Raw genomic sequence first — 26,553 nt, forward strand, 5'->3', positions numbered from 1 at the left:
ATTCCTGAAAGGGTCATCTTGGAGTGAACAAATCATTAACTAAGAAATTTATAATGGAGACTTTGTCAGTGGGGAGGGTCAATGTGTTTATGAGAGATAAAGAAATACACAGCAGGGGAAGGTGGCAGGAGAAAGTATAAATGATTTCTAGTGACTGAAAGTGCTTCTTTTTAGAATTTTCTTTCTCTTTAAGTTTCTGGTTCATAGCATAAGCACCTGTGGATAAGGGGAAGAAGGACAAGACAGCTGCCGTAGGCTCCAGGGTCTACCTGCAGATAAGCCAAAGACATAGTCACCTCTTCTCTAACTCAGTAGGCAGACTAATCGACATGTTTTTTGTCATTTCTTAAATTTAATCTTTTATTGACTTCAACAACAATGACTTATTTGGGCAAAAAGCATTCCCTAATAGAGTTGTTTTTTTTTTTAAGTGAGGCAATTGAGGTTAAGTGACTTGCCCAGGGTCACACAGCTAGTTAATTATTAAGTGTCTGAGGCCAGATTTGAACTCAGGTACTCCTGACTCCAGGGCCGGTGCTCTATCCACTGCGCCATCTAGCTGCCCCCCAATAGAGTTTAAGCAAAAGAAAAAGACTTTAAGCCTTATTATTTTAACTGTATTGTTTAATTGTATCACTATGCAATCAGCTGTGAAGTGTACTAATGTTTTCAAAAACTGTGAGCTCCTACCAGCCAATGTGGTGGTTGCTTCAAAGGAAAAAAGATAGATATAAAAATATACAGAAATTAGGTGTATGTGGATATGTATATATACACAAATAGAGATATATAGAGATATAACTCTAGGTAGATACAGGATATAAAAATAGATATAAAAATATAGAAATAATATATACAGGGGCAGCTAGGTGGTACAGTGGATAAAGCACCGGCCCTGGATTCAGGAGGACCTGAGTTCAAATTCCGCCTCAGACACTTGACACTTACTAGCTGTGTGACCCTGGGCAAGTCACTTAACCCCAATTGCCTCACCGAAAGAAAGAAAGAAAGAAAGAAAGAAAGAAAGAAAGAAAGAAAGAAAGAAAGAAAGAAAGAGGGAAAGAAAGAAAGAGGGAAAGAAAGAAAGAATATATACACACGTATATGTAGAAAGCAGCTACATGGCTCAGTGGATAGTGTGCTAGGCCTGGAGTCAGGAAGACCCAAGTTCAAATCCAGCCTCAGACACTTAGTAGCTGTGCGACCTTGGGCAAATCATTTTACCTCTGTCTGCCTCGGTTTCCTCACCTATAAAATGGTTTTAACAAAAGGACTTACCTCCCAGGATTGTTGGGAGGATCAAAATGAGATAAGTGCCTGGCACCAAGTTAAATTAAATAAATACCTGTTTCCTTTCTCTAATTTTACAGAGGAGGCAATTGAGTTCAGAAAGATAAAGTGATTTTCCAATGGTCACAGAGCTAGTTAAGTGCCAGAGATAGGGTTTGAACTTTGGTCTTTCTGACTCCAGTTCCAGTACTCTATCAATAGTAGCATGTGGCCTCTTTAGAAGAAAAAAAAGAGAAAAAAAATCATGGGAGAGGATGCAATGCCAGCTACTGCCTTAGGCTGCCTCCCCTTGCTGTCTGCCCCATACCCACCACCCAGCTCACTCTCTGAACGAGATGTCAAAATGAAGTTTCTCTGATAAAGAGACTAATCTCTCAAGAATGTTTAATTGAGTCTTACTTGTTTTTGATTTTCAGGATGTTGTTACGAATCAAATGCAAAAAGAAAGTGAAGAGGTTGATACTGGTCTCATTTAAGGAAGAGCTCTGTTAAAAAAAAAAAATCCCAACATAAACAAATGACCGTCAGAGACACAGGAGAGCTAGAGAATACAAGAGAAAGTTACATACACACACACACACACACACACACACACACACACACACTAGCAAGGGTTATTAACCTGGGACCTGTCACCCTTCCTATCAAATGAGATACTTGACAAAAGGCTCAGCGCAGTGCTGGGAGTCAGGAAGATCTGAGTTCAAATTCAGGCCTCAGACACTTTACACTTACTAGCTGTGCGACCTTGGGCAAGTCACTTAACCCTCATTGCCCTTCAAAAAACAAAAAACAAATAAAAAAGAGTAGGTGGTGGTGTTAATAGGTAATAGTAATAATAGTAGGAGGAGGTGATGGTAGCAAGAATAGTAACAGCAACAGCAGTAGGAGTATTCATGAGTAACTCATGCACAGAATATGTCGTCCCCCTGGAGAGTTTTTCCTCCCATAGTTTTAGAGATAACAAGCTTCTGGCCTTTCTTTCTACAGCTCTATCCACTCCGTTCTTGCACAGGCTCTCCATCTCACCTCTTAGAGTAGGTCCTGCCCCAGAATCTGGCCACAACCCTTGTCTATCTTCCCTCTTTCACATTCTCTCCCTTGCCAGTCTCTCTCCCTCCTACCTATGGCTTCCACCTCTATTAAATGATACCCAAACCTCCCTTTCTAGTCCAGCCTTTTCCTTTGAGCTTTGGATCTACATCTGCAAATGTCTACAGGATATTTCAATCCAGGGGGGCCAGTGGTTCCTCATGTTCAACAAGTTTAAAACCAAGATCATCTTTCACTCCAGGAATGCTCTCTTCCCTCCTACTTCATTACTGATGTCAGAGATAGCATCATTCATCCCAGATGGTTCAGATCCAGGTCTCCTGACTCAAGTTCTATGATGTAACCACTATGTGATGCTGTACATTGCTTCATTCCACTCTATCATCCTAATTCACCTCTCTTCCCTAAGTCCTATTTCTCCAACCTCAATACCATCCTTTAGCCAACAGTAAACAGTAAACCGTTGGGGGAAAAATGTAATATATGTGGAGAGTTAATTGGGTGGCTTGCTGTAATATTGGGGTTCAGAAAATAATGAGGGACCTCTAGGTCCAACACTTCCTCCCTTCTAAAATGCCTTTTTAGTTATTTCTCTCAGGCGAATAAGAAAGGAGCTTAACAGCCTCTTTCCCACAAACGAATCAGGTTTCACTAATGGGAATAAGCACAGCAAAAGTGAAATTAATAAAGTCAAGGACGAGGGAATAGAGAAAAAGAAAAATGGATAATTCCCCTAACTCTAACAAAAGCCCATACAATCTCCAAACTTGCTTCCAGCTCAGCCAATTCAAAGGGCTGGATTTCTACTTTTTTTTTTCCCCTCCCCCAAAGGGGAGGTCCTTCAAGTTATGTGGCTGAGACTGGTTCCCTGTTGATGACCAAGTCCACAGCCTCTGAGTACACTCCTTTTCAGGGTTAGACTAGGCTTAACAGGGCAGGTCAGGTGTGGCTCAAGATCTAATCACCTTAAGTGGGTACTTAGTAGTTTCTCATTCACACCTAATTCAAACACTACTAAGTCAATCAAGTCGGACCCCTGGGCATCTGCCAAAGTTTGATCCTATCATTTCTTTGCCTAAAGCCTCCCCTAATGCATATAAGATAAAATATAAACTCTTACATTGGCATTCAAGGCTTCCTATAATGTTCCTCTCACTTGCCTTTCTAGTCATATCTCATGCAATTCCCAATTACAAAGAATGCTCCTGGAACATTTAATGAACTCAGCTGGCATATCCTGGGGTCTATCCTCACTGACCTAGTAAATAGTTGTTCCCAATCTCGCCCTACCCCTTTCCCACATATATGCATGCTTATTCCTGACACCTTCCCCACCTTTGCCTGTTGAAATTCTCTCCCTTTAAGACACGGTTCAGCAGCCACTTTCTAGTTTCTCTGGGCTTCAGATTCTTTTCCCCAAAATATGGAGATGGGATTTCAAGCTCTCTAAAGCACTTTCCAATTCTAAATGCCAAGAAGTCTCCCTTGAGCCCTGAGCTATGCCAGGAAAGATCCCTTCCTTCACAATTTCTCATCCCTCTATTTAATCACCCCTACACATAGCTGTGAGCCAGCTTTTTGCAAATATATCTTTAAAATTTTTAAAAATTTATTTTATTCTGAACTTAAGAAATAAAACAAGTATTTCCTACTGCATACATATCTTGTACCCCTACTCAACTGTAAGCTTCCCAAGGCCAAAGACTATGCCCCTTCTTTATCTCCCACATTTTCATCATCTTAGACTCCTCATTCTCATACACCTTATAAGGTATCTAATCACTTGCCAGGTCTCCTCCCGCCCCAATCTTTCTGCATATGCAATTTTTCTCTCCACTCACACAGTCCCTACCCTAATTCTAGCCCTTATCAACTCTCACCTGGATTCTTTACAACAGCCTCCTAATTGGTCGGCTGACCCAGGGTGCTTCCTTCCCCAAGTCATCCTCCACAGCTACCAAAGTGATTTTCCTTAGCCTCAGATCTAACAATGCACCTCCCGGACTCAATACCTTTCTCCACTCTTCTGTTCTACAGACACATCAAACCCTTCATTGCCTTGTCCCAACCTATCTCCCTAGCCTTATTCTCCATTATTCCCTTTTATGTCCTCTAAGTGCCACCTTCTTTATAGGGCTTTCCATGAAAAGTCAAGGAAAGGAATAAGCATTGATTAAGCTCCTACTGTGTACCAGACACTGTGTTAAGTGCTTTATGAATATTATCTGGGAAGTAGGTGCTATTTTTATTCCCATTTTATAGTTGAGAAAAATGAAGCAGGTAGAGATTAAGTGACTTTCCCAGGGTTACACAGCAAATAAGTGTCTGAGGTCCAAGTTGAACTCGGGTCTTCCTGACTGCACTATGGCGCCACCTAGCTGCCTTATGATTCCCACAGCTGCTAGTACCACCCAAAATGACTATGTATGTGTATGACTTTGTGTGTGTATATATTATATATGTATATATGTGTATACATACATATACGTACATATACATATATACCTACCTGTTATTACACCCATTAGAATGTTAATTTCCTTTAACTGCAGAGACTATTTCATTTTTGTCTTTGTACCACCAATGACTAGCTCACGGAAGGAACTTAATACTTGTTAGGTGACTAATTCATCTCTGTATCCCCAATACTTAGGTGCATAATAATTGTTTGCTGAATTGGATCGAATAGGCATAACCTGTTCAACCACGATGGCATTCTGCAGGGAGGTGGTCTCTTGCAAATGCGCCACAAACTGGTTCATATAAGGCAAGGCATCCTTGTAAGTGGAAACCTGTGATAAACAAAGGAGAAAAGAATCCTGGAAAACTTAACACGGGAAGTATTTGGGTTCTACAGTCTAGACTCAAAGTCCATCACATTAAAAGTCTCAATAGACTCAGAAGATAAAAATTTTAAAAATGTCTTTAAACTTCAAGGAAAAGCCTACTACAAGGTTTTTCTCTGCCTGATTGAGCATCACATGCCCTCTTGCATAGCATAAGTTCTAGAAATTTATTGGTGAATTTATACACTGGGGTTACTTCACCTTTCACCAAGAACTAATTTTCTAAATTAAGAACCACATTTTCAAATTTCCAACAATATTGAATATAACTAGATGCACTTAAATTTATTCCCTTTTTATTCTCAGTGTCTCTCTAGTTGCACTACTAATTAGTGGATAAAATGGTATACTTGGAGTCAGAACAGCTGGGTCTGAATCCTATCTTGGGTACTTAATAGCTTTTTTTGTTACTGCTCACTCGTGTTGATTCTTCTTGGCAAAGATACTCCAGTGGTTTGCCATCTCCTTCTCCAGCTCATTTTACAGATGAGAAAACTGAGACAAACAGGCTTGAGTGACTTGTCTAGGGTCACACAGCTAGTAAGTGTCTGAGGCTGGATTTGAACTTCCTGACTCCAGGCCCAGTGCTCTATCTACTGAGCCACTTAGCTGCCTATATTAATTGTGTAAGCTTTGGCAGGTGTCTCAGAGAATGTCAGTGACTTTTCCAAGGTGACACAGCTAGTAAGTATCAGAAATAGGACTGGAACCCAGCCACTTCCCAACTCCAAACCCAAATCTATCCACTATGCCATGCTGCCTCTCCAATCAAGAAGGGCTAAACATGTAATATCTGTAAAGTTCTGGTTTTGTATTCTCTGAACGTAGAGAAATCTAAGCAGATGCAAGATCAGGACGTCAGTATTAAGGACACTAAATATTTGCCATACGTGTCTTTTAAAGGATTTCTGGACGTTTCCATAGGCATTCTTCTGGACTACAGCATAACGTCTGATACAGTAGACTTTCTTCTCTTGAGGCTTAATAATGCTGGCAATCACTTCGACAAGCTTGTCATGGGGGAGAGTATCATAAGCACCTGTCACATCAGCCTGGGGGAGAACAAAAACTGGTTACAGACCTTCAAAAGGGAATAATGTTCAAAAGGCAAAGACCTGGCTAACTCTGCAAGACAATGCAATTCTTTTACAGGGGTTCTTAACCTGGGGCCTGTGAATTTGTTTAATTCTCATGTTCTGGTAAGTGTATTTCAATATAACCAATTTCCTTTGCATTTTATTTTATTCATTTAAAAACATTATTCTGCAAAGGGGTCCATAGCCTCCCCCACCCCATCCAAGAACTCCAAAACACCCACAAAAGGAGAAGAAGCCCTGCTTTATAACAGTGACCTGGAGTGGGAGTGGGGCAAGAAGATGAAAATCGACCTGAAAAATTAAGCATGTTTCAGGATTTTGCCATAACTAATTCTGGGAGTCAGTGTGTTCTGATGGAAAGGGTTCTGAACTTGAAGGGAAGAAACTCTGGGTATGAACCTTGCTTCTTGTTTGCCATTTCTTACTTGTGGCTCTAAGTCAATCACAACCTCCTAGAACCCATTTCCCCATCTTTAAAATTTCATTTAAATTCTAAATGGACTTAACACATTCTTTGGGGTCATGCAATAGAAGAGGGGAACATTTTAAAATGTGCAATATGATCAATCAACAAGCATCTATTAAAGCACCTACTACAATCCAGGCAAATTAGGGATAGGGACAGGGCCTATGATTTCACTAATATTGGGAACCCTGGAAATTCCCTCCACCAGTGCATGTCAGTGCCTCCCCTGCAGTTTACAGTCAGGGAATTGCCTATAAAAGGTCAAGTAATTTGCCCAGGCAGGGCTACACATAGCCAGTATGTATCACAGAAATGAAATTGGTTTTTGTGGGTTTATTTGTAGCCTGCCAAACCTATTTATTGTCAATATAAGGTGAATTGGCATTTATTCTGTGTACACACACACACACACACACACACACACACACACACGTAGGGAACATTTCCATTTAGTCTTCAGATCTCCAGCTCCTAGCAAAATGACCCTTAGGAAGACTAACCTTTACAAAGTAAAAGTTGGAGACTTTGTCCTTGAATTGCTGCACTCTGAGCACAAACTGTCGCCATTCTTTATAAATGCCATCAATCCCAAACAAGGAAGACCCCAAGACATCAGGGTGTATGGTCCGCTCATAATTCAGAACACTGAACAGGTTTTTAAGCTGGCCATTGAAATATCTTATCTAAAGGGGGAAAAAAAGAGAATGGGTTAAAAATATTCAAAACAACCTATTGCAAATGGCCCCATGCCCCTTTCCCCAATATCTTAACATAAAGCCCAAAGGGAGGAAAAACCCAACTCTTGGATTTATGGATTTATAGGAAAATTCTATCCAACTTTTAAAGAAAAATTAATACCTATCATATAAAAATTATCCTCAAAAATGGAGAAAGTACTATGCCAAACTTCTTTTACAAGAGAAATATAAAATTCTAATACCTAAACCAGGAAAAAATAAAGCAAAGAAAGAGAATCATATCAATATTATTAACGAATATAAATTTTAAACAATCTTGAAAAAACTACTCTTCAGACATTATAACTATGATGTATTTATACCAGGAATGCAAGTTTCAATGTTAGGAAAACAATCAACATAGTTAATCAAATCAAAAACAAAAATATCTAAAACTGTGTCTCAATAGACCCAAAAAGCCTTTGACAAAGTGCGACATTAATTTATGCTAAAACAAAACAACCCTACAAAGCATAAGCATAGAGAAATCTACTTAGAATTAAAAGAAAGCATAATAAATATGACAATAATAATAGCATTTATATAGAGCTTTAAGGCTTACAAAGTGCTTTACAAATATCACCTCATTTTGGAGGAGCTTTTTCATATAAATACAGGAACAAAGAAAAGTTATATTCCCTTCTCCCCAATATTATTTGCTATAATTCAAAAAATGCTAACAATACCATTAAGAAGATGAAATTAAAGTTTAGTATAAAGATAGGCAAAGAAGAGACAAAATAATATTTATTTGATGATAACAGAAGATCCTCAGGAATCAGCAAGAAACTATCTGAGACAATAAATAGGTTCGTCAGGCTACAAATAAACCCACAAAAACCAATTTCGTTTCTATAAAATAACAAAATCCAAGCAGCAATAATAGAAAGTGAAGTCCAAGTTAAATAAGTACAAAATCTATAAAACATCTAAGAATCAATCTACTAAAGAAAACCCAATACTTATTTAGGGTCAGTTACAAAACACTCCATGAAACAATAAACAACTTAAATAGAGGAATATTCAGTATTCATGGCTGGGCCATGCCAATATAATAAAAATGATAACGGTCTTAAAAGTTATTTACAGATTTAATTCTATACCAAATGTGGTAAAAAATGAAAGTTTTTAACTGAAATTTAAGAGTTGAACGTATACTATTGAAACGGTTTTTGAAGGACCGCCAGTTTTTGAAAGACTGCCCTTTTGGGGAAGAGACCCTGACAAATAGCCGTGTGCCTGCTGCTGCCTGAGAGAGTGCGGCCAAGCACAAGAGATTTCCGGGGCGCCAGCTTAAAAAACTCTCTCTCTCTCTCTCTGCTTGCACACTCTGGCTTCTGAGTTTAGCGGGGACTGCGATCGGCTCCGGTTCTCAGTGGTGGCACACGTTTGACTCTGGTTCTCAGTCTGAGAATATAGAATAAGCTTAGATCTGAGACTATTCATTTGTATTTCTCCTTTCCTATTTCCCTAATCAGTATCACCTGTTTGTTGTCTAAACAATAAAAGCTAATTAATCCCTCTCTAATTAAAGCTCAGAGGCTTTTTTCTCTTACTGGTCTGAGAGATATATAAGGGAAAAGTTAAAGGGGAGTTTAAAGCTCTTATAGTCAATTTTAAATCTCACACAACCAATCTACCAAAGGGATAATTCATGGAGACAGAGAAGAACTTACTGGTAAAATTGGAAAGCAGTTGGGCAGAAAGACCAATAATTTAAACCATATTCTACAAAAAATTAAAAATGAGTATGTGACTTGAATATTAAAGATCTTATGTAAAAAATTAAAAGATAAGCAGCTCTGATAAAGGCCTCATCTCTAAAATATATAGGGAATTAAATCAAATTTATAAGAATCCAAGTCATTCCCCAATTGAGAAATGGTCAAAGGATATGAACAGGCAGTTTTCTGATGAAGAAACCAAAGCTATCTATTCCCATATGAAAAAATGCTCTAAATCTCTAATGATTAGAGAGATGCAAATTAAAACAACTCTGAGGTACCACCTGACACCTATCAGATTGGCTAAAATGACAAAAAAGGAAGATAATAAATGTTGGAGAGGCAGTGGGAAAATTGGAACACTAATCCATTGTTGGTGGAGCTGTGAGCTGATCCAACCATTCTGGAGAGCAATTTGGAATTATGCCCAAAGGGCGATAAAGCTGTGCATACCCTTTGTTTGTTTGTTTTTTTGTTTTTGTGGGGCAATGGGGGTTAAGTGACTTGCCCAGGGTCACACAGCTAGTAAGTGTCAAGTGTCTGAGGCTGGATTTGAACTCAGGTACTCCTGAATTCAGGGCCAGTGCTCTATCCACTGCGCCACCTAGCTGCCCCTGTGCATACCCTTTGACCCAGCAATTCCACTTTTAGGTCTTTTGCCCAAAGAAATCATGGAAGGGGGAAAGGGACCCACATGTACAAAAATATTTATAGCTGCTCTTTACGTGGTAGCAAGGAATTGGAAGTTGAGGGGGTGCCCATCAATTGGGGAATGGCTGGACAAGTTGTGGTATATGAATACAATGGAATACTATTGTGCTGTAAGAAATGATGAGCAGGAAGAGTTCAGAGAAACCTGGAGGGTCTTACGTGAGCTGATGATGAGTGAGATGAGCAGAACCAGAAGAACATTGTACACAGTATCATCAACATTGAGTGTTGACCTACTGTGATGGACTATATTCTTCTCACCAATGCAATGGTACAGAAGAGTTCCAGGGAACTCATGATAGAAGAGGATCTCCAAATCCAAGGAAAAAAAAAAAAGAACTGTGGAGTATAGATGCTGATTGAATCATATTTCTTTTGTTTTGGGTGCTATTGTTTTTTTTTTCTGTTTTGAGGTTTTGCATCACTGCTCTGATTTTTTCTCTTGTAACAGGATTAATGCAGAAATAGGATTAATGTTATTATGTGTGTATATATATATGTGTGTGTGTATATATCTATATCTATATGTATATGTATAGAGATATATAGACATAACCTCTATCAGATTACCTGCTGTCTAGGGGAGGGGGGAGGGAGGGGAGGGAGGGAGAAAAATCTGGAATTGTAAAGCTTGTATAAACAAAAGTTGAGAACTATCTTTACATGTAAAGGAAAAAATAAAATACCTTATACATTAAAAAAAAAGATAAGCAGCTCATATACCTTTCATATTTATAAATAAGAAATGAATTCTTAACCAAATAAAAGACAGAAACAGGTATAAAAAATAGATCATTTTGATTACATCAAATTGTAGTTTTGCACAAAAAACCCCCAAAATGAACAAATCTAGGATAAACAGTTCAGAAAAAAAAATTCAGAAAACTCAGTAATTCAGAAAAAAATCTGTCAAATATCACTGATAAGGGTTTGACATTCAAGATACTACACAACTAACAGAAATATATAGGATGAAAGTCATTTCCCAGTAGAGAAGCAGTTAACTGATGTGAATAATTCTCAAAAGAATTGCAAAACTATTAATAAACATGAGAAAAAATGCCCAAAATCATTAAAAAGAGAAACGTAAGTCACATCAACCATGCCCAGCAAATTGGCAAAAATGACAAAAGACAGGAATGTTGGAAGGGCTGTGGAAGGGCAGGCACATATATTAATGCAGTTTTCATAGAGCTAGGAATTAGTAAAATCATTGTGGAAAGCAATATGTAATTATGGAAACAAAAGAACTAAAACGTCAATACTCTTTGACCCAGAGATTCCAGTGCTAGGCATATATCCCAAGAAGGTCAAATACAAATAGAAAAGTCCAATACACACCAAAATATTTATAGCAGCACTTTTCATAGTAGCAGAGAACTGGAAACAAATGATTAAACTACTATGGCCTATGAATGAAATGGCATATGCTGAATCTTAACAAACAATGAACATGATAAATGCAGAACAGCATGGAAGGATTTACATGAATTGATTCCAAATGAAGTTAAACAGAGTGGAAAAAACATACAATGATGGTGGTTGTTCTGTCATTTTTTAGTCACGACTGACTCTTCATGATTCCATTTGTGGTTTTCTTGGCAAAGATACTAGAGTGGTTTGTCATTTCCTTCTCTAGCTCATTTTACAGATGATGAAACTGAGGTAAACATGATAAAGTCACTTGCCCAGGGTCACACAGCTAGTGTCAGAGGCCAGATTTGAACCAAGTGAGTCATCCTGATTCCAAGCCCACTGTGCCACCTAGCTGCCTCATACAATGATTACAATGATATAAATAGAAATGACAACCACCACAAATAATCAGAACCAAATGATGTGAAATTATTAACAAGGCTCGGCCCCAAAGAAGAGCTATGAGAAGACACCATCCTCCCTTCTTTGCAGAGGTTGGAGTCTTTGGATGTGGAATATTACATATCTTGTCATTTTTCCTCCAATGTGTTGATTTGCCTTACCGAATTTTTTTTTTTTTGGGGGGGGAAGTGGGGCAATAAAGGTTAAGTGACTTGCCCAAGGTCACATAGCTAGTAAGTGTCAAGTGTCTGAGGTTACATTTGAACTCAGGTCCTCCTGAATCCAGGGCCAGTGCTTTATCCACTGCACCATCCAGCTGCCCCCAGCCTTACTGAACTTAAAAAAAATGTTTTCTGGAAAGACTTACATGAGCTGATGCAAAGTGAGATGTACTATTGTGAGTGGCTGAAATTGGCCTGGGGCACCCCAAACAGGCCATGCCCCTGTGGCCAACCAATTAGCTTTGTGTGTGTGGGGGCTTGGCCACGGGGTTCCCAATGAGAGGCCTTTTATATACTGGGGAAGTTAGAGAGGGGGATGCTACAGGGACGCTATGGAGACAGAGGGAGGAGAGCTATCGAGAAAGTGGAGACAGAGGGAGGAGAGCTAGCGAGAAAGTGGAGACACGAGTGGTCAGTGGGTGGGAGAAGAAACGCAGGGGAGCTGGAGTGAAGGAGAAAAAGAGTGAAAGGGAGAGGACCGAAGGCAAACCAGTCCAAGTGAGGTGTGGCTGCGGTGGTGGCAGCGGCCAGCATACCCTCAGGCAAGAGACATGCCAGCCCGAAAGAAAGTTTAAAATGCAGTCAGGTCGTATTTCTTGCGTTATCCTTATTTTTAAGTTTATTCTCATAAACAAACCCTTTGCTGTTAAATTGGAAAAGACTGTTTCTTGTGGTCTGGGAGAAGCAGTGGGAGAATTTTTAAACGGCCCTTGCAGACTAGCTTAGGCAGCTAATAGCCAGCTCTATAGCTTTACCAGCTAAAAGCAATCAGCTAGCTAGCTAGTAGTTCACAGATTAGCACCCAATTAAGTTAATATAATTTTTACACTGTATATAAAGAAACAGCAATATTGTAAGATAATCTGCAATGAATGACTTGGCTATTCTCAGCAATGCAATGATCCAAGACAACTCTGAAGTATTTATAAAAAATGTGATCCATCTCCAGAGAAAGAACTGATGGTGTCTGAGTACAGATTGAAGCATATTTTTTTTAGTTTCTTTTTCTTCAGTTTTTTTGTCTGTCTGCTTTCACAACCTGACTAATGTGGAAATGTTTTGCATGACTACACGTATAACTTATACTGATTGCTTGTATTCTTAAGGGGGACGGGAGGAAGAGAATTTGGAACACAAAGTATTAAAAATGGACATTAAAATTGTTTTTACATGTAATTGGGGAAAAATAAAATTCTAAATAAATGGAAAAAATTAAAATAAATTTTTAAAAATGCAGGAAGGGTAAGAGTACTTAAATTTCATAAGAACCAAATTCTAAATCCTGGGAAAAAAAGATTGGACAGCCTACCAAGCCTTTAGTCAAATATTTGTTTAGATTTACATGTAAAGTAGACATTTTAGCAGATATTGCTAAAAGGGCAGTCAGAAGATGGCCCCCTCTCGTTGATTTTGAAAAATAAAGACTGGTGATAGATATCTTTAAAAAAAATAAACAAGCAAACAAATAAATGAATGAATGCAGAAATAAATAAATAAATAAATGTTTTCCTCCCTGTCCCACCAGCCCCTTAATTATTATTTTTTTTTTTATTATAAGGAATGGCTTTCTGGGAGTAAAGAGGGATGCAGAGGGAAAACTAAGAAATGTAAAAACAAAGTGTGTGTGTGTGTATACACACACACACACACACACATATATATACACACACTTTAAAAAAAAATAAAATATGCACAGGGTCAACATACATATATGAACATGAAGTACAATTACCTTCTTATCTTTGGTTTCCTTATTGGATATTTTGGCTCCAACGATGCTGTCTACATTAACAATTGGCCGAAGCCCATTGGGTTTGGGGATGAACCGGAGTCTGGATGCCAGGCAGATAAATCTTGTTTCCGAATTTTGCTTAATCTCCTCTTCTGACAGTGCTTTAAGATGCACTTTATCAAAATGCTTTCTAAAACAAAAATAACTATTAAATTAATAGCAATAATAATGATGAAGATAACAGTTAACAATAAAACAATAATATTTATAGAGTACTTATTATGTGTTAAGTAATTTACAAATATTATCTCACTTGATCCTTACAGCAACCCTGGGAGATTAAGTGCTATTCTTATCTCCATATCACAGTTGAGTAAACTGAAGCAAACAGGTTAAATGACTTGTCCAAGGTCACAGAACCAGTCATACTAACAGAGTCACTTTCTTTTACATTCCATTAGCAGTCTACAGAATAATAAATATTCTTTATTCATTAATAAATAATAATTCCATGAATGGTCCACCAAATAATATTAAGTTGCTCCATCTAATCTTTTATCAGAAAGTAAGAAGCCCTAATTATTATAACTGGCTGAGGTGCTTGGGTGCCTGGGCACCATGGTGGAAGGTTCTTGGGTACTGGCTTCTTGTGACCCAAACCAGATCAGAGTCTTCCAGGCACCCAGGATTAATGGACAAGGGACAAAAATTTGACCCCAAACCATTTACAGCAGAATAGTAAGAAATTATCATTTTAATTAGACTATGCAGAACCCCCCACCCGCAGCCTTCACTGCATCATAGCAGTGATTCTCATCCTTCTCAGTTAGTTCCAACAGGAGCAAGGTACCTGAAGAACACCCACTTTATTTATTTTCATTTTCCTCTCCAAAAAAATTTTTCCACACATAAAGAGGGAATACTTTTGGCTGAGATATCAGCAATGTCGTTTCTGGGTTTTATTAAATCATATAATTACGACTTTCACCAGAAAAAAAAATCTAGATTTTGTCCAACTGCAAAAATCAATACTTCTTCAAGAGAGATCTCTTGTGGGTCACTGATAATCTGTTGGCCAATACCTGGAGAAGCACGGATACCAAGAATAAAGGGGAAAAGAGCAGAAAAACCTGAACCAAAGCAGGTCCTTCTTTTTAGTCTTTGGTGCAATTATATGCATCTCTTAGCTTGAAGTAATGCCCAAGAAAGGTTAGAAATGGATCTGATTGATCACTGGAATCATGACAATCCAACTGTTCAAGAAAATAACACATTCAGTTTGGATAATTAGCCAACTCCACAGAAGATCCAATCTCCACACTTAAAAGACTGTGTTCTGTCTTCTGCTATACTGAAATGTTACTGTATTGAACACTTCTTGAAATAAGCGGGCCATTGGGTGAAACCTGAATGTATTCTCTTTAAAGGAGAGTATTGCTCTCATGATATTATCTGTGAACTGATCTACACTAACAAGGAGATCCTTCAATGCAATTCAAAAATAGACATTTGTTAACATTTACTTATATATGCAAACAAAGAACGTCACAGCCTCTGTCCTGTGTTCTTTTGGAGGAGAAGGGGAGAAAATGATGTAAGGGCATACACTTAAGTATAATGCTAGATAGAATATATGGTCTGTCCTCAAACAAGTCCTTTACTCTTTTTGTAAATGAGTGCTGAGGCAGCTAGGTGGTACAGTGGCTAAAGCACCGGCCCTGGATTCAGGAGGACCTGAGTTCAAATCTGGCCTCAAACACTTGACACTTACTAGCTGTGTGACCCTGGGCAAGTCACTTAACCCTCACTGCCCTGCCCTCCCCCCCCCAATAATAAAATTTCTTAAAAAACAACCAATATCCCAAAAGGTAATGAGTGCTTTTCTTGCTTCTGCCAATCTGCTGATATCTGACTTTCCTCTTCAGCCTCCCTGTCACTTTTTGCTAACTGAGCTATTATGGAATATACTGACTGGGTTTTGGCTTGCTGTTTTACTTGGTCAGTAGGGTTGGGATCCTGCTTCACCCCACAGAAATCCTTAGGTCTACCCTAAAGAGGTTTATTTACCAGATTCCTGGCACTACTCCTGCTCTGAAAGCTAGGGAGACTCCTTTTCTTTTGGTAGAACATAGAAGTAGCTATTTTTATTTATTTATTTATTTATTCTTTTTAAAAAACCTTTCTTTTTCATTTAGTATTTTATTTTCCCCCAACATTCATTTTAAAAACTGGGTTCCAAATTCCCTTCCTCCCCACCCCTTTCATTGCAAAGGCAAGTAATTTGATATATGTTATACATGTGTACTCATGGAAAACTGACTTCCATATTAGTCATGTTGTAAAAGAAAGCACAGACCAAAATAAACACTCATAAAAAATAAAGAAAGCAAAAAAAGTCTGCTTCAATCTGTATTCTGCCTCCATCAGTTCTTTCTCTAGAGATAGATAGCATTTTTCATCTTAAGTCCTTCAGTGTTGTTTTGAATCATTATATTGCTGAGAATAGCTGAGTCACTGACCACTAATCATCTTACAATACTACTGTTACTATGTACAATGTTCTTCTGGTTCCATTCATTTCACTTTGCATCAGTTTGTCTAAGTCTTCCCAGGTTTTTCTGAGAGCATCTAGATCATCATTTCTTACAGCACGAGAGTATTCCATCAGAATCATAAACCACTTGGTTCAGTCATTCTCCAACTGATGGACATCTCAATTTCTAATTCTTTGTCACCTAAAAAGAGCTGCTATAAAAATTTTTGTTCATATATGTCCTTTACCTTTTTGTTTTTTATTTTGTTTGGGATACAGACCTAGAGGTGGTATTGCTAGGTCAAAGGGTATACATGGTTTCATAGGCCTTTGGTCATAGCTCCAAATTGTTCTCCATAATGGCTGGATCAGTTCACAGTTGCACCAACAGTGCATGTGTCAACTACTTTTCCATATCCCCTCCAACATTTGTCATTTTCCTTTTCTGTTCTATTAGCCAATGTAATGGGTGTGAGGTAGTACCTCAGAATTGTTTTAATTTGCATTTCTCCCCCCAACAGTGATTTAGAGCATTTTTTCATGACTATTGATAGATTTGATTACTTCACCTGAAAAAGTATCATTTTTTGATCACTTATTTGGGGAATGGCTCTTATTTTTGTAAGTTTGACTCATTTCCCTAGATATTTGAGAAATGAGGCCTTTTTCAGAGAAACTTACTTCAAAATTTTTTTCACAGTTATGATTAACTCTATTTCCCTTCATTCTATTCCCCCCATTTATTCTATTCTCTCTTTCACCCTGTCCCTCCTCAAAAGTGTTTTGTTTCTAAATACCCCCTCCTCCAATCCACCCTCCCTTTTTAAGCATCCCCTCCTTCTCTTATCCCTTCCTCTCATACTTTCCTGTAAGGTAAAATAAATTTCTATACCCAATTGAGTGTGTATGTTATTCACTCTTTGAGCCAATTCTAATGAGAATAAGTTTCAAGCATTCCCTGCCACATCACCCATCTTCCCCTCCACTGTAAAAGTTCTTTCTTGCCTCTTTTATGTGATATAATTTACCTCATTATACCTCTCCCTTTCCCTCAGTGCATTCCTCTTTCTCACCCCTTAATTTTTTTTAGATATCATTCCCTCACATTCAACTCATACTTGTGTCTGTCTATATATAATCCTTCTGTCTTAATAAAAAGAAAGATTTTAAGAGTTACAAGTAACATCTTCCCATGTATGAATGTAAACAGTTTAACGTTATTAAGCCCCTTATGATTTCTCTTTCCTATTTTCTTTTTCATGCTTTTTTTGAGTTTTTTATTTGAAAGTCAAATTTTCTATTCAGCTCTAGTCTTTTCATTAGGAATGCTTGAAAATCCTCTGTTTCACACAATATCCATTTTTTCCCTTGTAAGAATTATATTCAGGGGGCAGCTAGGTGGCGCAGTGGATAAAGCACCAGCCCTGGATTCAAGAGTACCTGAGTTCAAATCTGACCTCAGACACTTGACACATACTAGCTGTGTGACCCTGGGCAAGTCACTTAACCCCCCATTGCCCCGCAAAAAAAAAAAAAGAAAAAAAAAAAGAATTATATTCAATTATGCTGTGAAGATGATTCCTGATTGTAATCCTAGCTCCTTTGCATTCTGGAATATCCAATCTTTTAATGTAGATGTTACTAAATCTTGTGTTATCCTGACTGTGGCTTCATGATGCTTGAATTCTTTCTTTTTGACTGCTTGCAATATTTGCTTCTTAACCTGGGAGCTCTGGAATTTGGCTATAATACTCCTGGGAGTTTTCATGTTGGGATCTCTTTCAGGAGGTGAGCAATAGATTCTTTCAATTTCTACTTTTACCCTCTGGTTCTAGAATATCAGGGTAGTTTTTCTTGATAATTTCTTGAAAGATGATGTCTAGGCTCTTTTTTTTGATCATGGTTTTCAGGAAGTCCAATAATTTTTAAATTATCTTTCTTGGATCTATTTTTCTAGGTCAGTTATTTTCCCAGGGATATCTTACACATTGTATTCTATTTTTTTCATTCCTTTGGTTTTGTTTTATTGTTTCTTAATGTCTCATAGAATCATTAGTTTACATTTCCTCAATTCTCATTTTTAAGGATTTTGGGGGGGGCAGGGCAATGAGGGTTAAGTAACTTGCCCAGGGTCACACAGCTAGTAAGTGTCAAGTGTCTGAGGCCAGATTTGAACTCAGGTCCTCCTGAATCCAGGGTCGGTGCTCTATCCACTGTGCCACCTAGCTGCCCTAAGAAATTATTTTCTTCAGTGAGCTTTTGTGCCTCCTTTTCCATTTGGCCAATTCTACTTTAAAAAAAATTTTTTTTTTTTGGTGAGGCAATTGGGGTTAAGTGACTTGCCCAGGGTCACACAGCTAAGAAGTGTTAAGTGTCTGAGGCCAGATTTGAACTCAGGTCCTCCTGACTCCAGGGCTGGTGCTCTATCCACTGCGCCACCTAGCTGCCCCCAATTCTACTTTTTAAGGTGCTGTACTCTTCAGTCAATTTTTGTGCATTTTTTTCTATTTAGTCAATTCTGTTTTTCAAGGCATTCTTTTCTTCACTGGATTTTTTTTTTGGGGGGTGAGGCAATTGGGGTTAAGTGACTTGCCCAGGGTCACACAGCTAGTGTCAAGTGTCTGAGGCCAGATTTGAACTCAGTTCCTCCTGATTCCAGGGCTGGTGCTCTATCCACTGCGCCACCTAGCTGCCCCTTCACTGGATTTTTGTACCTCTTTTACCATTTGGTCTAGTCTTTTAAGGTGTTATTTTCTTCAGTATTTTTTGTTCCTCCTTTACCAAACTGTTGACTCTTTTATCATGATTTTCTTGCACCATTCTAATTTCTCTTCTCAGTTTTTCCTCTACCTCTCTTACTTGATTTTTTAAATCCTTTTTGAGTTCTTCCATTATCTGAGACCAATTCATATTTTTCTTTGAGGCTTTAGCTGTAGGAATGTTGACTTTTTATTCTTCTTCTGAATGTGTGTTTTAATCTACATCGTCACCAAAGTAACTTTCTATAGTCAGAATTTTTTCTGTTGTTTGCTCATTTTCCCAGCCTATTTCTCAACTTTTAATTCTTTGCTAAAGTGAGGCTCTGCTCCCAACATAGAGGGCTCACTATCCCAAGTTTCAGGAGTTTTGTGCAGTTGTTTTCAGAGATACTTCTAGCCATCTTTAAGTTTTCAGTTCTACCAAGGTGATATGACCTAAGGAAAGGTATATTTACTACTCTCCTGGCCTGTGCTCTGGTCTGTAAAAAACCACAAGCACTATTTTCTGCCTAGAACTGTGATGAGGGTCCGTGCTCCATTGCAGCCACAAGTTCTGGTGTGCTATTGCTCCTCCTCACCCTGGGACTGCCACCCAGGACTCTGACCAGGATCTGAGTATGGGCAAGGCAATAGAGTCCTGCCCCAGTGCCAGCAAAGAGAGCCCTATAATCTCCTTCTGACCAGTTTTCTACCCCCTCACTACCTATAGGTTGAGAGCTCTGGAAGCAGCCACTGCTGCTACTGATTCAGTCACTTCCAAGGCCAGCTCCTGGTTTCTGGGGTCTGGTCTGTCCTGGTATGGCCTGTGCTGGACTATGCTGCACTTTCTTAGTTCAGTATCTTCAGTTGCTACTATCTCTTCTTCTTCTTCTTTTTTTTTGGTGAGGCAATTGGGGTTAAGTGACTTGTCCAGGGTCACACAGCTAGTAAGTGTCAAATGTCTGAGGCCTGGGGCAGCTAGGTGGTGCGGTGGATAGAGCACTGGCCCTGGATTCAGGAGGACCTGAGTTCAAATCCGACCTCAGACACTTAACACTTACTAGCTGTGTGACCCTGGGCAAGTCACTTGATCCCAACTGCCTCACTGAAAAAAAAAAAAAAGCAAACAAACAAATGTCTGAGGCCAGGTTTGCACTCAGGTCCTCCTGAATCCAGGACCGGCACTTTACCCACTGTGCCACTTAGCTGCCCCTTATGCTGCACTTTCACCCCAGAGTGACAGACCTTTCTTGATGACCTTCTAAGATGTGTGGGCTGGAAAATTATTTTACTCTGTCCTTTTATGGGTTCTGCTGCTCCAGAATTTTTTTTAAAGACATTACTTAAAGGTAGTTGAAGGGGTTTGGGGGAGAGCTCAGTCAAATACCTGCCTTTTCTCTGCCATCTTTGCCTTGTCCCCAAAGTAACTATATTTAAAACAGACAGGATACAACATTTGACATTTGAATACTAGAGAAGCAAATCCACTTGCCTTTTGTATCTGCATCACCTCCCTCTACCAACTTAGGTTGTACTCTAGAGATAAATACCTGATGCCCACATTTTGCAGCTTGTTCCAAACACACTTCCGGTAGAAGAAGAGCCTATTTTTCTGGAACATGGTCTCAGTGATATAAAAAAAGGACCTGAGCAACTCCACCACATATGTGTCCATCAGCCAGTATACAAATTTGGCCAAGATTTCTTCACGCAAATGGTGTTCTGAGGCTGGAACAAAGTGATTCCCTGAAATGAGTCAAAATGTCAGAAAACTAAATTATGTCTACAAAGTCCACAGAACTTCAATACTGAAGTGCAACCTTTTTCCTTATCACCTTACCTCCTCCACCCTCACCCTGGTCATAGGAACAAAATGGAAATTAGAGGGAGAAGTAGAATCTCCCAGCAGAATATAAATTCCTTGTGGATAGGGACTGTGTCTATCTTTGTATCCCTATCACCTAGCATCATTATTATCATCCTTTATCATCAACATTTATATAGCACTTACGGGTATACCATAAAACCACCTTAAATATATAATCCCCATTTGATCCTAAGGCAAGTGCTATTCTTATTCCTAATTTATAGATAAGGAAACTTGAGATAGAAGAGAAGTTAAGTGACTTCCCCAGAGTTACAGAGCTAATAGGTATCTGAAGGCTGGATTTGAACTCAGGTCTTCCTGACTCTAGGCCTTGTTTTCTATCCATTCACCACCTAGCTGCATCACTAACCAGCTGCTATTAAATAAGAGTTAGTACCTTTCACCAGGGCAAGCCAAGCACAGTCCTTCACTCGCATCTTCCACATCAGCTCCCGAAGAGAAAACTTGTCATGTTTTCCCAGAGTGAGGAATTTCCTCACATTCTTTAAGAAGCGGCATTTGTTGCGAGTTGATCCCCAGAGCTCAGCAGGCACCAAACGGTGAAGACACTCCCTCAGAAATACATATACTTGCCAAGGGCTGCTGTGCCAACTGAGAAGCTGTAAGATATCACTACTTTCCTTGCCTGGGAACACTTCCTTCCCAACTGCAGGTGACCCTGGCTGTGTTTTTTTAGAAATCTTACTGGAAAGGACTGATTCTTTATCAGGTATCTGGTCTATAAGTGAGCAACGAGGCTCATTACTTCCACAGCTCAGGGGAGCTTCGGACATCTGTCCCCCCTCCTGGCCTTGGTCTTGGGTTTGATGCTGCATTTCCTCAGATTCAGTTAAACAGTTGGAAGCAATGGCTTGTGGCTTTTCCAGTTGGCTGGAAGGATCTGCTTTGGGTGCTGAAATCCTCAGGGGACAGTTCTTTTTTAGAAGCATAAAGTAAGGACACTTTCGGTGGTTCTGTATTAATTCCTTAAACAGGTGCCGCATCTGCCAGTAACGTTTGGGGAGACGTCTCTTTTTCCAGGGGGTCCTTTGCTGCTGTGGGTCACCCTTCTGCACAAAGAGTTGATTAGTGAAGAAGATGGTTTCAACCAACCTTTGACCCCCAGACAGTGAATTGTGTAAACGGTTCAGCAGAAATGATGTAGGCAAAGATTCTCTGAAGTTGCGGCCAGAATATAAGAAACGTTTCCTGTTAATGTATACAATAGAACTGGAGGCACTTCTCAATTTCTTTGGTGGGTCATTCCCAGGGCAATGTGGATGTGAGAAAATGGCATCAGTTTGTTTGGTGCCTCCATTCAAACCTTCTTCTGAAGATCTGGCTTTAATTTTACCTTTGGGAGTGGATTTGATCATAGGAGAATCATGACACGCTAAATCCCCATCATTATGTTCCAAAAGGGGCAGGCCACTCTTGGCTTCATTGAAACATCTCTCCCCAATACCATCTTCTTCGAGGACAGATTTCTCATTGGAGAAATGCCTTGAAGAACAGTCTTCCATCGATCTTTGGGTTATGTTCTCAGCACTGTCTGAATTAGACTCATTTGCATGGAGTTCAAAACCCTCTCCCAAGACCTGCTCTGTTCTATTTTTGAGAAGGCATTCCTCTTTCTTTGGCCGCTTTGCTGAAATTTTACTTTCCTCTTCATCTTCCCTTTGCCTTTTAGAGAACAGAGACGTGATGGAATGTATGGAGTGGGTTCTGGCTTGTTCTTCTACTTGGTCAGAATTAGGCCCCTGCTCAGTCCCACAGGAATCTTCAGGTCTGTCTTGAAGAGGTTCATCTACCAGATCCTCGGCACCATTCTGGTTTTGACCTGCAACTTTTAAGGCCTTGTGTTTGGATCTAAGCATCTCTTTCCTCAAATCTGATTTGACCAAGGATTTTCTGTGGAAGGAAATCTTTCTGGCACTGTCAAGTGAGGCATTTGGTCTCTGCTTTGGGTATTTTCTCCGCATGAATCCAGATGAAGAGTCAGGATTCTTTAAAGAGAGTTCATAGATAGGTAGCCCAGAGATCTGGTAAGAGCAGCTTGGGGGTACCATCATGAACAGGGAACAATGTTCTAACATATACATCATCACATCATCTCCTATCCTGCTTAGGAGCATCTCCCACAAGGCACTGACACTAATTGTTTCCGTTATTGTGTTAGGGTGATAGTTGTAGACATTTGTTGTAAACATAACTGGCAATGACATTTTGTTTTCTTCTAACAGGGTATAGCCAAAAGCCAGGATATTCTTTTTCTTCTTTTCACAGATCCTCTGGACAATTCTTGCAACCACCTCCTTCTGGGAAGATAGCTGAAGAAAGAAAAAATTCAAAATTATTCATGGCAGTTTTCTCTGATTTACTAAATAAGCATTCACAAAGTGATCCTAGGTTACTCAAAGCAGAAAACCAATTAAAAAATATATTCAACAACATTTTGAAGTTCTTCCTATATTCAGGGTACCTCTTATATTCAGGTATGGTCTTCAGGTAGAAGACCATATCCCCTTGGATCAATGTTTTTAAAAAAATGAGTCAATCAACAACCATTTGAAAGGTACAGACCATGTACCAAAACTGGAAATACAAAAAAAGAGACCAAATACAAAGCCTGCTCTCAGGGGCCTCACATTCTAAGAGAGAGACATAATCCTTTCCCTTAAGGAGTTTACACTGGGGGAAGGGGGGGTGGAAGACAACCTATACATTTAAGTGTATATAGAGAATAAATACAAAGGATTTAAACAAAAGGTATTTTGGGAGAAAATTCACGAATTAGTAGCTGGGAGAATCAGGAAAGATTTCCTAGACAAGATGCTGCTTGAGCCATATCTTGAGGGAAACAAGGGATGGTATGAGACAAAAGTGAGGAAGGAGTGCATTCAGGGCATGGAAGATGCAATGCCAATACAAAGTCTCAGAGGAAGATGGTGTGTCCAAAGAACAGAAAGAAGGCCTACTCAGCTGCACCATAAAGTAGGGAGAGTGGAGTAATGCATAATGAGGCTGGGGCCAGGTTGTAAAAGGCCTTAATAGTCCAACAAAGGAGTTTATATTTTTTCCAATAGGGCAGTGAAGATACTATGGAGCCCCTGAAGTTTACTAAGTAAGGGAGAGCCATGGTCAGATCTGAGCTTAGAGAAAATCACTTTGGTGGCTGTATGAGAGAAGGGAATGAATGGGAAGAAACATGAGCAGGGAAATAAATCAAAAGGCTATTGCAGGGGCAGCTAGGTGGCGCAGTGGATAGAGCACTGGCTCTGGAGTCAGGAGTACCTGAGTTCAAATCCAGCCTCAGACACATAACACTAGCTGTGTGACCCTGGGCAAGTCACTTAACCCCAATTGCCTCACTAAAAAAAATAATAAATTTTTTAAAAAAAGGCTATTGCAAATAATCCAGGCAATGGGTAATGGCTTTGTGGATAGAGATGGAAGGATGTTGTAAAAGTAGAAATGGTGGCATGTGGTGACTGATTAGATATGTGGTGTGAGGGAAAGTGAGGAGTAGAAGATAATGCTGAGGTTATAAACCTGACACACTAGAAGGTGCTAGTATCCTCAACAGATATCAGAGTGGGTTTTGGGGAAAAGATGAGTTCTGTTTTGAACGTGAGTTTAAGATGTTTAAGGTACATCCAATCTGAATAGTCCAATAGACAAGAAGTGATGTTGTTTGTCCTTCGTTCTCAAAAAGGACCATGACATCAAGGTGATGACATGACTTACAATGAATTGGATTTAAGTGAGGGAGGGCTATGCCTCACTCTCTTCTCCAGAGTCATCTGGTTCCAGTGGCAAGATATGGAGTTCAGCAGAAAGACCTCAGCCGACTTGAATATAATTCTGGGAGATGATGGGGTCACCAAATGAGAGAATGATGGAGAAAAGTGCCAGTGACAGGGCCTTGGAATACACTCATAAAAGGGCATATCACAGATGAAAAACCAGTGAAGCATTCTGAGAAGGAATGGTCAGAAAGGGAAGAGGAAAACCAGGTGAAAGAGTTTTTCACAAAAACTCATAAGCAGAAACCAAAAAAAGTGAATCAGGAAAGGCGACCAGATTTGGCCATTAAGAGACCACTGGTAACTCTGGAGAGAGCAATTTCAGTCGCAGGGATGAGGTCCATACGGCAAAAGGTTGAGAACAGAATCGTGGAAGGATTTTTCTAAGACTCTAGCTCAGAAAAGGAAAGGAGATACAGGGCAATTAATTGCTTGAGGAGATGATAAGGTTCTGAATCTTTAAGAATTGGAGGGGCAGCTAGGTGGCAGTGGATAGAGCATCGGCCCTGGAGTCAGGAGGACCTGGCCTCAGACACTTGACACTAGCTGTGTGACCCTAGGCAAGTCACGTAACCCCAATTACCTCACCAAAAAAGAGAAAAAAAAAAGAATTGGAGCCTTGGGTACTTTTGAAAGCAACAAGGAAGAAATCAATAGATTGGGACAAACTGATGATTATGGAGAGGGAAAGAGGGACAATCTGCTGGAGAACCCAGGGAATGGCATCTAAGAGTGCAGGTAGAAAGATTGGCATTGGCAAGAAGAGGTGGTTGTTGTTGAGTAAGAGGTGACTTCCCCAGGAGAGGAGAAGGGGGAGGTATGTGGAGTTAAAGGGCGGACAGCCTAGAGAGTGGGACAGGAAATCACTTAGGGAGGAATAAAAGGTAGAGATTGAGAAATTCGAGTTGTTAAATGACGTGCCCCCGACTTGGTGGGGGGGGGGGCAGCGGGTGCCCCTCCACAATCCGGGTATGATCCAAGCATTGCTTTGGTCGGGAAGGTAGAAAAGAGCAGCCACTAAAGGCAGTCGCCGGGCTCCTGGGGTGCGAGCTAATCAAGGCAATGATGAATTACCTGCTGGAAGGTGAGAGGCCTGGGGAGGGGCCGGGCATCCCAGGGCACACACACCACACATCGGGACACAAAAACGTGGAAGACCTCGGGGTCCTCGCTGCGCAGGAGCTGCACGTCTACCTGCCTGTCCGAGCTGTCCCCCAGACCCCGCGCAGTCTGCGCCTCGTGCTCGAGGCGCTGCACAAACTCGGCCAGTTCCAGCACGTCCCGGTAGCGGGCCAGTAGCACGCTGCGCACGCCGCGGAAGGCCGCCGAGGCCAGCAAAGAGCGCGGGGTCGTGGAACTAGAGGCCATGGGACACGAGAGCCCGGGAGGGCAGGCGCTACGGCGGCTGCTGATCCTCCTGCCGTAGCTGCCCTTACTGTTCCTGCTCCTCCTGCCACTGCCTCTGCTGCTGCCGCTGCTCCTCCTCCTGCTGCTGCCTCCCCCGCTTCCGCCGATACTCCTGATGCTGCCGCTGCAGTCGCTGCCGCTGCCGCTGCTGCTGCTGCAGCTGCAACGCGGGGCGCAGTCCGAACCAGAAGCTAGGCTGGCTGCTCACTGCAGGACCCGAGCCGGGAGAGAAGGGAGGCGGAAGAGGAAAAGGGGAGGGGGCTCCTCAGGCCGTCTGGGCTCTTAAAGGGGCAACAACTGGAAAAAGACAAGGCAGCGTCAGGAAGGATTCAGGAACCAAATTAGTTGTCAATTTTTATTTGGTCTTTCCAGAAGTGGCTAGGTCAGCTGTCTGATATTTGTTAATTCAATGGGGGGCGGGGGGCGCGGGGGTGGGGAGTCCCTCCCCTTCGCTCATTCATTAACTCCCTACTATGTGTCACACTCGTGCTCAGCACTGGGATTAAA

General features: G+C 40.3%; 1 protein-coding gene across 1 annotated transcript in view; it reads right to left on the minus strand.

The window, feature by feature from the left end:
• The window catches only part of TERT (telomerase reverse transcriptase), a 56,527-nt gene extending 30,514 nt beyond the window's left edge, over window positions 1-26,013 (minus strand). Inside the window, exons 1-8 of the mRNA XM_043976296.1 lie at window positions 25,714-26,013; window positions 21,231-23,163; window positions 20,517-20,712; window positions 13,696-13,885; window positions 7,253-7,435; window positions 6,080-6,241; window positions 5,040-5,135; window positions 1,690-1,775 (exon numbers count right to left, since the gene is read on the minus strand). Coding sequence (XP_043832231.1) covers window positions 1,690-1,775; window positions 5,040-5,135; window positions 6,080-6,241; window positions 7,253-7,435; window positions 13,696-13,885; window positions 20,517-20,712; window positions 21,231-23,163; window positions 25,714-26,007 — 3,140 coding nt within the window. The 5' untranslated portion in view covers window positions 26,008-26,013. The remainder of the gene's footprint in view (window positions 1-1,689; window positions 1,776-5,039; window positions 5,136-6,079; window positions 6,242-7,252; window positions 7,436-13,695; window positions 13,886-20,516; window positions 20,713-21,230; window positions 23,164-25,713) is intronic.
• Between the last annotated feature and the right edge of the window lie 540 nt (window positions 26,014-26,553).

Source organism: Dromiciops gliroides, chromosome 1 (genome assembly GCF_019393635.1).
Source record: "Dromiciops gliroides isolate mDroGli1 chromosome 1, mDroGli1.pri, whole genome shotgun sequence".
Lineage (NCBI taxonomy): Eukaryota > Metazoa > Chordata > Mammalia > Microbiotheria > Microbiotheriidae > Dromiciops > Dromiciops gliroides.